Source organism: Oxyura jamaicensis, chromosome 18, assembly GCF_011077185.1.
Source record: "Oxyura jamaicensis isolate SHBP4307 breed ruddy duck chromosome 18, BPBGC_Ojam_1.0, whole genome shotgun sequence".
Taxonomy (NCBI): domain Eukaryota; kingdom Metazoa; phylum Chordata; class Aves; order Anseriformes; family Anatidae; genus Oxyura; species Oxyura jamaicensis.
This window is the reverse complement of record NC_048910.1, coordinates 5,944,133-5,956,951: the sequence shown is the minus strand read 5'-3', so window position 1 is coordinate 5,956,951 and position 12,819 is coordinate 5,944,133. Positions and strand designations below refer to the sequence as shown.

The 12,819-nt window shown below is 39.9% G+C and overlaps 1 protein-coding gene across 1 annotated transcript in view; it reads right to left on the bottom strand.

Moving 5' to 3' along the window:
- Positions 1 to 6,147: 6,147 nt before the first annotated feature.
- SUMO2 (small ubiquitin like modifier 2) overlaps positions 6,148 to 12,819 on the bottom strand; it is a 7,154-nt gene continuing 482 nt past the window's right edge. Inside the window, exons 2-4 of the mRNA XM_035342566.1 lie at positions 11,360 to 11,491; positions 8,332 to 8,403; positions 6,148 to 6,835 (exon numbers count right to left, since the gene is read on the bottom strand). Of these exons, the coding sequence (XP_035198457.1) occupies positions 6,773 to 6,835; positions 8,332 to 8,403; positions 11,360 to 11,491 (267 nt within the window). The 3' untranslated portion in view covers positions 6,148 to 6,772. The remainder of the gene's footprint in view (positions 6,836 to 8,331; positions 8,404 to 11,359; positions 11,492 to 12,819) is intronic.

Here is a 12,819-nt window from a genome sequence, read left to right as displayed (position 1 = left end):
TCCATCTCCAGCAGCGCGTGGGGAACGTCCAAGAGCCTGTGAAGACACCGCGGGCGGCTCCAGCAGGGCCAGTCCCAAAATGCCCTCACCAGATTTTGGAGCAGAGGATTATTCCGGTCCAACGAGGCTCGTCCCACAAAGCGTTGGGCATGTGGAACACCAAGCCCATGGCTGAGAGGCGCCATGCTTTTGTTCTGCGTGTCCGTCCCCAGTGCCAGCACAAAACTCGGGTGGCACAGCCGGCAGCAGTCATCTAAGCCAAACCCACCTTCGGCTCGGTGACTGAGGCCTTCCTGATCTCCACACAGCTTTCAGACACAGATACTTTCCTTGGTCACCACTACTTTTACTCCAAAGCTAAAGCACCAGGACCACCTGCTGAAATTACTGCAATTAGTACTTGCATAAAGGAGAAGAGGGAAAGAACAGCCCTGCCTGTTCTAGACAACCCTCCCAATTTGCACTAATAGCTTTTAATGCCCTCCAAACACTTTTGTCTAAATAACAGTTCTCTAAAAATATATATATATTTGTCTGGAAACTGCAAGCTCTGATGGTGCTGTTTTGCTCTATTTACAAAATGAGATCAAAGTGACAAATTATCATCAGCCTTAATATCAATACAACTCAGAAGAGTTTAAATGCTAAAACTACACAAGCAGGACCATAGTATTTTATTTTTATATAGGATCTATAAAAATGTTAAAAACCAGAACCCCACTATCACTACTTAGATCCCCAGGGAATTCTCTGTCTACATCTTTCTGCTGGTAGATTAAAGGGAAGTTCTAAGCAAGATGACACAGTTGTTTTAATTCTATTATCCCTTAGGCTTGGGCATTAAAGTCAAATGATACCTACTTGGAAGCAGGTAAGCCTCTGCTCTCTCGGGAACTTGCAACAGTATTTTGTCATCGAAAAGCTTTTTACTCCAACCCACAGGATTTGAATCTTGAGTTTGAAAACTGTTGTAGCCCTGAGACATGCTGAGACTTTTTTTTTTCAAGTCAATATGAAGAAAATCTGTTCCTTCTGACAAAGCTAGTTTTAAAATACAGCTTTAAGATTCTAAAGCTTCAGTATTTCCAAGGGACTCCACTGATTTCTGAAGTGCTGAGACAGTCGTGACTGCAGGTTATTCTTTAAATAAAAGCTGCTTTGCCAATTATTTACCCATAACAAGATCAAGGGGTTTATGAAGATCGCTACAGAAACTGGGCTTACAGTCCTTTCCAGGATGATGACATTTGACCAGAACAATTCTCAACAGCTGTTTGAAAACCTCAGGAACCAAACAATTCCACCTGTTGCTGAAACTCATCTTGCAATGAATGCAAAAAGCATCTGGAAGTCTGAACAAGACTCCAGGAAACGCATAGCAGGGCTGGGCAAGGAGAGATGCCATTGGCTTGTGAAAACACTCAGCTTGATGACCCTCCTGTGGCCAAGAGGTTTTTCTTCATGCGTATCTGCTATTTATGACAGCCACAAAAGACATTCTTTCTTTTTCCGAGCACATCATACAAAAGAGGTTTTGACTCAGTCTTGTCTTCTTCCATCAACTCATTCATAGCTGTAAGCCTCAGCTAGTAATTTTTTGTTACAGCTGGATTCTGAGCTATCCAGGCTTTGCATCTGAAGTGATGTGTAGCAGAAGTTGAGTGGAATACAGGTATCCTACAGGTGCCAAGTTTGTCCCGCTGAGCAGATGCTGTATTTCACAAGCGTTGTGAAAGTTGCTTTGGTGCTTCTCTACATCTTCAGGTAAAATTCGTAACAGGAAGTTGCAGTTTGGGAAGGACGTTTCAATCACAATGTCCAGACTTCTGTCAAAGCTGCAGAGATGTAGTTCCGAACAACATAAAAAGCAGAGCGGCCAGTTCTTGTTGCTTTCTTGTCTGAGCATCAATTATTACCAACTCTGGCAGTGTACTCCAAAGCATTGTTTAGTGAAAAACAGACATCCAATACTGGAAGAGGAAATCACTATCTTGACAGATTCCCTCAGAGTTCCTTTTATTCTATTATTGCCTTGTCTGAGTTTGTTTAAACTGCAAAATGTTCTTAATCAAGCGATCCCACAAGAGGCCTTGCCGGGCATCAGATCTACTTTAATGAGATCTACGCCTTAGATTCACCCTTTCAGCATCCAGTCCATGAAAAACAGCACTAAACCTATAAGAAAGGGTATCCTTTGCCCCCTTCTCCCCCATCCACCTGGAGAATATTCCTTTCCTAATGAGCAAAAATCTTCTTAGTACTTCATTTGGGCATCCCCAGGCTTAGTCTTTCCCCAGGACTTCAAAGTCACCCTTCTATCAGGATTAATACTTTGTTAAAACCTACAGCTCCTCCCGTAGGCCCCATTCCCCCTGCAGCTCCTGGCCAACTCTCAATTCTGCTGTCTTTCTACCGCACCAACCCCCATTCATTACTTCTAGGACCTCTGCTGTCGGTGAGCCACTTCTTCCATAGCACCACCAGCCCTACTTTACCCCTCCTGCATGAGCTGAAATTCTTTTCCAGGGAAAACCCTGGAAGTCCCTCTCCCAAAGAGATGTCATAAACACCAAGTAGCATCTCCATGCTACAGTAAAGCCATTAGTCCCATACTACCAGTGAAGAAACCAGGAAACCTCTGAAACGAAGCATCTTGAAGGCCAAACAAAGGCTGAAAACAGACTAAATCCCAGTCTTCCACCTCCTGTTTATCCTCACATTCCTACATCTTCACCAACAGGGAGAAGTGCTGTACTACCAATTAATTATGACATTAAGTACAAAAAAAAAAGAGATAAATTAGAGGATTAAATTATTCACTAACAGAACACGTTGTTTGCCAACAAGTTAACAGCCAGAAAGAACAAACCTCAATAAGCCACAGACTGACGTGTATTAGGTCACAGTGGTAATACAATTCAAAATAATGCAAGTTATTTCAATTAACTTTTTTTCTTGTTACTCTAGAACAGTCTATCACACAAGCTGATATAAGCATACTGAGAAGAGGCCACGATCTATAACTCTAATAAAAGTCCTCCGATTTATTGTTCACTTTAAATAGAAAGTATTATTTCTCTGGGCCAGTCACATTATACCTTTTCATTAATGTTGCAGTGATGGTCACAATAGAACCAGCAGCCTGCAGACCAAGTGACAGCACTTGGATTACACTGCCTGACTCAGATGTAATGAGGGGACGGTACTAGAAAGAAATACTCTGTAGTGAAAATAATGTTTGACCATAACCTTTGAGATGTTGCATGTTTTGATACCATTGTTACCTTGTAGCAGCAATTATTTTAGTATCGCTTCAGAGAATTTTTCTTTTGAGAACATCTCCCCATGTCAGTACAAGAATCTCTCATTACCACTCGGAGTATTTCCTTACAGTCTTAGCAGTTTAGCATATTCCATTTCAGAAACACCTTGCACTTCTAGAACCCTTTTTGAATCAGCTTCTCAGACCACTTAATACTGATGATCACAAAGCCCTTTTAGACCTGTATTGGTCCCATTGCGCAGATAAACTAAGGTGCTGATTTTCAGGGGTTCCACCAAAATCAGCTGTGTTTATTTACTGCCCTTACATGTGAATGAAAATGTCTTTCTTTAGGTACCAGAGCCCAAAAGTTCTGGATACATCTTAGTAAGGAACTGGAAAAACAAATAACAAATGTGTCCATTCCACAACTGAAACTGCAATTGTTTGACAGACTGAAGACACAAAGTACACAAAAGGCAAGGTCTTATCCTCCACAAGGACTTGATAAAGTATTATATCCAATTATGACTTATATCTTTTAATTTAAAAGTCACATGAGGAATATTAACTTAATTGCATGGCAATCACTTTAGAATATGATATTTGATAATTGTGAATAATATCATTTGCCCAGACTCTTGAAAGATCCCAGCTGTTTAATAAACATGAAAAACTTACCTGTCAACTAGCGTTGACAAGACCTCTTTGCCAGTTTTCCTTCATCCTCTGACATGTGGACTTCTAGTAGTCCACTGGGCTACTAGTGTAAACACAAGAACTGTTAGAAATTAAATGAGGGCAAGCAGCTGGAAGAACTCCAAATAACTGGATCCAAGCTCATAGTCTATACCCCTGTACTTAACTGCAGTCACCATCTTATAGAAACGTCACTCAGTACTGTTAGAAGAACTTTGAGAAACATCAGGAGCCAGCTCAGATGAAGAGCAAAAAAACATTAGAAAAGTGAGAAATTAAGTGAAATGATCAATACCTCTCCATTTCTTTTAGTAGCCTGTTGCTAAATACTAAAGGGAATTCCAGCTTGTGGTGAATTAAGGAGTATTTCCACAGCTGCCACGTCAATTCAGTGTTACAGAAGCCTACGTTTTTCTTGTATTTTTTCACAGAGGAATTTTGGTTAGCTAGTCACAACTCACGTTAAGTGGTCTCGTGTCATTAACAGAACATTGTATTACAAGAGCCCTGCACCTGAGTTAATGACAGATGAAGTACCACCGTATGAATTTATGAAATTAAGACATTGTTTTTGAAAGCATGCGGCTCAATACCTGTAACTTGACTTTTATTGCCTCAGGAAAAAAAGACAAGATACAGCAGGGAATTTTTAGCTCCACAGTCTTAACTTGGGCTGAAAAAGCTGTATTTAAGGAGACCTCACCCTTTCTTCAGAAACTAAAGCAAGTCCAAACATCTTTTTTGGCCAAAAAAGATAAAGACAACTTTCGCCTGGGAGAAGTCCTGGCATGACATCAAGTTGAAGTAACTTTATACAATGTTATCTAGCCAGGTTGAAAGCCAGAGATTCTAAAGCCAAAGAGGAATGTATTCCATGTCTAACCTACAAAAGGTATTGAAACATATCCACCCTACATTTCTCTTTAAACAAAATAAACTTTTTCCAGGTCTTCGTGGCTCCGGACATGAAAATATTTGTTCACAAGAGGCAATTTCAACCTTGCAATGTACCACGGAAGCTTACAAGATACATACCAGAATAAGAAATAATCTGTTTAGCAATAGAATTATCTAAAAATCAAAACAATGGCATAGAACATGACATCCTTCAACTACATAGCCAAAAGCAACTTCAAGAACAGATATTTTTCTAATGTCTATATTAGATGCAATTAATTTAATATTAAATATGTTAAAATTGCGACAGAAGTCAAACAGATCATCATCTATCAACTAAAGGCATAAGCCCATCATTTTGCCACAAAATTAAAGGATTTCCAGATCCTGCAGGTACAGGCCTGCTTCGTGAAGTAACTGCTACAAAAACTACCACCAGAAGGTAAATTCTGCTAACAAGTTAATACCAAAAAGAGCATTAACTACTGCAACTACTGCAAAAATATTAGAACATTCCTAGGACATTAGAGAATGCTTTGGATCTGCTGAGTAGACAGTTGTATAATCTTTCACGAATGTCCATGGGTTGCACCGCAACCTCTAATATCCCCCATGAGAAAACTCAAGAACAACAGCCCTATGGAAAAGGCTCATGAAAAAAATCATTGTCACTAGCTCCCAGTACTTCAAGGGAGGCAGCCTTTTCCCCTTTCAGGCAGTAACATCACAATGGTAAACCAGAGCTTGGAATCTTCATCACCATAGCTGAATACACCCAAAAAGAGAACTCAATTTTTTATTTTTGCTTTACATGTCCAAGCATCTCCCATTCGATATCATGGTAAACTGAACGCTTAACAAAATGATTCGTTCCTTATAACTTAATGTTTACATCAAAAGGCATTCCAATACAGAGTTCTAAATATGCTATTGTAACAACAATATTGGTGCTTCTACCAAAGACTGACAAAAAGAGCTCAACCCAAAGCCATAAGTAAGAAGGTCCAGTATTTTGCAGTTTGCCTAATCAAACATTTTTGGCTTACAAGAACATACACAAAAATCAAAAGAAGAAAAAACTGACTTCTATTTCCAGTTCAGTTGCTGGCTGGCTGAGTGAGAAGTCTCAAGGAAGCCTTTCATTTTCCAATAGTCTTCCTACTGTAAAAGGGGATTACGCTTATTTACTTACCACATAGAAAACCGAGACCTGAAAAGCATACAGTGCTGCAGAGAAAGAGCTACAAGTTCTGAGTACTATTATTTCACAGAAAAATAAAGAAAACTGGTTATTTTAAACAAGAAGTTTATTTAAACAACAAGACGCTTTACTTGAAGGGAAAACTATCTAGGATTTTTTTTTTTTAAGAGTAATTTATCCCTACTTAGACAGATTGCTCTACATGTAACAGCTACGTACAAAAAAGTTATAAAATTGTCCTTGGTTTTACAATGATAAAAGAAAAACATTGAAATTATCCAATCAAACAAGGTATGCAAGGTTTTTGTTTTTAAACAGTGAGAGCAAAATAACTTACTGGAATATAAAGATAAAAGTAGAAGGAGCATGCCACTAATGGAGCCAGGGGCATTTTCACAGAACCAGTTTGTTTTCCCACCCCATCTCCATTAAATGTTGATCAAAACATACCATTGGCCATTTAGTTAAAAAAAATATGCATTATGTCTGTGCACATACACCAGTTACTTTATGTACAATAGAAGGAATAGGAAAAAAAAAATCAGAGAGAGAAGAGAGAAAACTATACTGCAGTAGTCAGATGTGGCTGAACCAAGTCTCATTTTTCTAATTGTGAATGTGTCGCCTGTGGGAGCACAGTTCTGGACAGGAAAGTAGCAGGTTCTTTTTTTTGTGTGTGTGGTTTTTGTTTGTTTTTGTTTGTTTTTGTTTGTTTAGTAAACTCCTCCTGTTTGCTGCTGGAACACATCAATTGTATCTTCATCCTCCATTTCCAACTATAGCAGAAAAAAGAAAAAAGGCTTTCAACTACTATAAGCTGGCTTGTTTCCACATTTCCTATCTTCATGTTTATTTTTTATGCAACTTATCCAGCCCAGCCCCGCTCCCCTCATCATCATCATCCTTTTGTGCATTTAACCTACTTCACCGTAATTCAAAAGCAAAGAAATGACGTGGAAAAAAAAATGCCAGTGGGTAACTTGCCCTAGAATGAATTCTTATATGTAACTTCAGGGTGCATTGTATGACTCCTATGGAAAAGATCAGCATTTGTAACACTTTAATTTTGTTGCCTACTTTGCCATTGCATCTTCTTTCTCCTATTTAATTCCTCAGTTTACCTTAGAACATTGCCACAATTTCGCTTTGTTGTTGTTGTTCAAATGTGCAAATGGCTTCAGCTACAGCACTAAAGAAAGCAGACTATAATTAAAGCCCCTAGCCCAATCAGGCAGTAAAACAGAGCATCAGAAATCACAAAAACTTAAGAACATTTTATATGGTCAACAATGTAACAAACTGCCAGTGAGGAACAGCAATACTTCATTACTACAATTCTACTTTTTTCACTGCAAATTTTGCAGTTGACGTTCCTGGGATGTTAATGTTACCTACTGACAGCATCTGTGCCAAGACTGAAAAAGTTGCTCCAACTCCCGTGAATTATACTTCTAAACAGTCTCAATTTCTGCTCCAGGAAATCAAACTGCTCTATGGCATTTAGTGCAGCTATAAGTAGACTGATCCTTAGCTTCAGCATAACATGGATGGAGAAAAAAGCACCCCGCTGCCTCAATACTCAGTATTTTAACTTAAAAAGTTCCCTAGATTGTGACCTGAAGAAGCACATTCATTGGAGCAACTGTTTAGAAAATACGGATCTGCTATAAATCTTCTAAGAACAGGAGCCCCTTATTTTGTAATGAATGGTTCTAAAAGGCATATAGAATTGTAACAGGTTGTTTAAATGCAGCTACGTGGAGCAGTATAGAAAAATACCTGAGTCACAGTGAAACACACTGTTGCAGGAATGGCCTTTGTTTTACCAAATTATTGATGACCCAAACTTTGCAACATTAATGTTATGCTACTGAAAATGACTTTCATACTACAAAATTCAAGCTTACAGCCAGGATCTCTGTTAACAGCTGGGCAAGCTTTTATTAAAAATAAAGCTATTGCTTCAGGAAGAACTCAATTCTTACCTTACCGATTCTTATCTCAGAGCTGTGACTCAATAAAGTGACAGTCTTACAAGACTCACCATCTGCTAACATTGTACTTCATCTTCTTATTACTATAGTGATACAGGCTTGTTATTCAAAACACAGCAGTCTTATAATAATTCTAAACTAATTATACCAAAATAGTGGTAAAAGATCAAATTCTACTATTAGTATATATAATTACATCAAATTTTGCATGAAACCTAAGTACCAACTCCTGCAGTAAATTTCAAAACCAGTTCTTTAGTTTTGCTTCTGCTGTTTACCTGTGCAGGTGTGTCTGTTTCATTAATTGGCTGCCCATCGAACCGGAATCTGATTTGCCTCATTGACAACCCCTGGACAAAGAGAAGCAACACAAAAGAAAGTAAGTCTCGTGTGAAAATACTCACTAGTTTTCTCTTGAACTCATCATTGGAATTGCAGCATGATCATTAAAAGCCGTCATTCATACTGCATGATACATTTTTCACTATCCCCTCATGCACTGACTTGAAGGCATTTCACTACAACTCCTTGCAATCTGTTTTGTATTAAAAGTTGCATTGCGTCCAATTACTAAGGGAAGCAGCAGTGCCCCACTGACTGAAAGTTAAAATAAAGCAATTTCTAGTACACAAGTCTCACCTCAAAGGCCAACATTTTTATAGTGCTTTTTAATAATAAGTAATTCACTTAAAGTTAGATGCAACACCTTGGATAACAGTTACAGTCAATGCGCCTTTTCTGATCTTCCCAAAAGCAAAGGTATTCTAAAACATTTCTTCCAGGAAAGCAACCACCATCTATTAGTCTGAAGTAGCACAGAGTAGCCAGTGGTAATTTTTTTTTGACCTCAAACAAGAAAACAATTGAATGATTATTTTTTTCATACAGAGCTGAAATGACCTTTCCAAAAAGTTCATCTTCTAAGTACCAGAAACTAACGAATGGTGTTTCAAACTAGCATTTCTACCACATACACCGGTCACTTTACTGACTTTTTCCATCCCTCAGAGGGCCGCTACTCCCTCTTGCTGGAGCCAACAGATTGCATAAGATAACTAAGTAGCTATAATCCCTTCTTTCTAAGGTTCAAATTCACAAGTTTATGAAATACGAAGGTATTTCATAGCACACTTCATTCTGCAAAAGAGGGAGGAAGTTTGAGTATACAGCCAGAACGGAGAACTTTCCAGACCTCCTCCTTTCCCAGTTCTATCTGTTCTTTCTGAAGAACACCTAAAGATACAGGAAGCCTGTGTGGTTTTGAAGTAAATCCAATGCATTGCATCGTGCTGCTCTGGCACTTCTGAATTAGAAAAGACCTGATGTAGCCATGCAAGAGTAGATGTAACACACAAAATCAAACTTAGTGTAGTTTATCAGGAAAAAGAACATAATAAATATTACCAGGAGCAAAATTTCTGCTAAGACTTTATAGTTCACAGCAAAATGCCTTCTTCCAGTGTGTCTAAGATCCTGCAATGTTCGCTCAGAACATCGTCTGGTTTAAGAAAGCCATGTGGCTAAGTGTCATGGCAGCAACACATTTTCGCACAGCAACATTTGGCTTGAGCTGTGTTCTCAGACATTGTGTTTCTTAAAATATATATTTCTGAAAAGTGTTGGGTTTTTTGCAGGTTTTTTTTGAGAACTTTATGAGCTGAATAACTGCTAACTGAAAAAAAATATTGAAAAGCTGTACCTTTGTGACATCAGTATTCACAAAAAATGCATAGATTTCATTATTTTTTGCAACATAAAATAATCATAAATGGTCTTGATCTTCTGAACATATCATTCAAGGTTTATCCACTGCCATTTTAGGTCTACTACATGAAATAAATTATTTCATTCTCTAAAGCTGCTAAATTATCTGCAATATGCAGCTTCTACCTCTCCAAAATCAAATCTAATGCTCACTGCTTAAGGATTTTAAAATAGGGCATGGCGCATTAGGGACATGGAGAAAAATGCTTTTTAACAAAGTTTGAAAAGTAGGCACTTCTGAAATAAAATGTAAAGATAAGTCCATCTCCACAGAGATACCCTTTGGATGCCTAAGTACTGAAAAATGGAATCATAAAAAATATCACCCATTCTACAGATCTTTTTTCCTCCTCTATTTAACACCTTTTTTTGAGTAGAAACACAAGTGACAAGTTTTAAAATCTTGTGTTTGTATCCAAGTGACTGAAGTATTAATGATATTTCTCAAATCACCTTTCCTAAGACTTCACAAATAATTAACCAGGCCTTGGCCTCCCAGAAAGACAGATATAATTGCACTATGTGTTTGGAAAAAGAAATACTCAGTGATTTACATAATGTAACAAGTCTATGACAGAGAAAGGAAAAGTGAGCCCACAGCCTCAAACATTCACAAGTTTACCCCCAGAACACTCATACATGAACATACTCACATGTTCAGTGAGAGAGGATTTTCCCTGTCTTTATTCATATCACTACCCTGCTGCAGCAAACCAAAAAGGTTTTACCACCGTGTTTGTGAATTACAAATTGCTTTTCTGTGTGGTGAAACAGTTACGTCAGCAAAAAGGTATTCGATTCTGCTTTTATTGTATTTCATAGCATCACTGAATATTTGCCTTTTTTCCTGTTTCAAAACCGTATGGATAAAGTACTGAACAGCGTTCCTTATCCGCAGGTACTTTTAAAACTTGCAGTAACTGCCTGCAGCCTAGTAGGCTGGCTGCAATTGCCACCACACCAGCAAGATACATTTCTTTTTGTCCCTCAGAGGATTAATTTAACATCTAGACCACATGAGAAAAAAACAAAGCTCATTGTTAAGCACACAAATTCGCTCCCAAGCTAGACATTAGACACCTTTAAACCCTGAAACATCCATTGATATCCTCATCTTGATACAGTAACATTGAGCTAATAAAATCATAACCCTACGGCCAGACCAGTAAGTTACCCAGTGTTATAAAAATACCTCAGATTATCACTCAACTCTCCTGAAGTTCTTCCTGCAGGTTCCTAACCCACCCTTTCCATGCTGAAATTTTTGAGCAGTACAGTAACAGTAGCCTCCCAACAGCCTCCATCTAGAGCGCTGATTTCTCGAAGATAACAACGGATCTTTATTTGACCCATTTCCTGTCACAACTCTGTCAGTCCGTTCTAGAACAGATCCCGATAACAATTCGCTATCCACTACACAATTAGTTTCTGTTAAGCCTTGATCATTTTGCATATTTACACAGGTTTAAGACTTTACTATCTCTATGGAGATCACCTCTCCCCCAGACACTGGTTCTCCTGATGTTCATACAAGAACCGTACCTGTCGTTCACAATAGGCTTTCATTAGTTTACTAAGTGGTGTATGCCTCTTAATCTTAAACTGCACCACAGACCCATCTTGCCCTGCCACCTTCAGATTAATGTGGTCATTGTTTTCAGTCTTCACTCCTTCCTGTTGAGGAAATAAAAAAAAAAAAAAAACTTTTTAAAAAGGTACGAAACAAGAAGTTAACATTTTATCAAAGTGCAACAGGTCATTAAAAAGGAGGAAATAAAATTATGATAGCCGCTTACCAACTCGAAACTTTGAATTAGGAAATAAAGGTCGTTGCTTTTTATTTTGAAAAAAAAATAACAACAAAAAAACCCTGGCAATACTAGTTGTCACTTTTTAGAGGGGTTATTATGCAAAGTAGCAATGAACCGTACTACACCGGCAGTTTTACAACAAATTTTTTTAAAAAAAAGTGATTTCTGCCAAGGGCACGGTAATATGCAACACTGCAGTTCCCAATCGAAGGAATAAAAATATTGATGTTATTATAACATACTAGCAGAAGGGTCTTTCTTGCTCTGTCTCAAACTTTTCCAAGTCTACGAAGGCACTTCTCAAGAAAACTTTCAGACACTTTAAAGGCCTGTATTTCAAAAGGCGTCAAGAAGCCTGAACAAGCAGCGAGCCTTCCCTTCCAGCAAACACTCCACAAAAAGCTCTCCTACACGAGCACCCCGGCACTCCCGCTTCCATCAGGCAGCCGCACGCAGGATTACAGCCGGGCAGCTCTCGTTCCCAGCTGGCTGCCCGGGCTCTGGGCCGGGGGAGGGCAGCCCCAGCGCCGCCCGGTGCCCCCCGGCCCCGGCAGCTTTGTTTTCTTCGCACGAAGCCACCCCGGGGCCGAGAGGCGGCGACGGGGTCCCCGCCATGTGTCACATCCCCGCACGCCGCGCTCCGGCCCCGCGGGCTGCCTCCTTCCTTCCACTGTTTTCCCTTCAAAACTCCTTTAAAATAAAATAAAAAAAAAGCGGGGAAAATAAAAAAATAAACATTTTAAAAGGAATTTAAAAAAAAAAAAAAAAAAAGAAAGAAAGAGACCCCGCGGCAGCGCGGTCTTCTTGCTAGTTGCGAGTTCTCCCCGTGCGTGTTTTATTTATTTTTTTTAATCCCTGGATTCCTGCAGTTGCACACCGAAGCTCCACGCGGCCCCCTCCGGCCCCGGAGCCCCCCCCCCACCCCTCCCGAGGGCCGGGCGGGAGCACAAAAGGGGCCGGGAAGGGGAGCCCCGGCCGAGGGGCTGCCGCGACAGGGGATGCTGCGGCCTCGGCGACCCGAAGGGAGCTGGGGGGGGGGGGCTGGATCCGGCCCCGGGAGGACGAAAAGGAGGAGGAGGAGGAGGAGGAGGAGGAGGAAGGCAACGGCAGCAACCGCCTCCGGCCCTGCCTCTCCCCCCGCGGAGGGCGGGAAGCAGCCCGGATTCGCCCCCCTCAGCCCTCCCCCCCCCC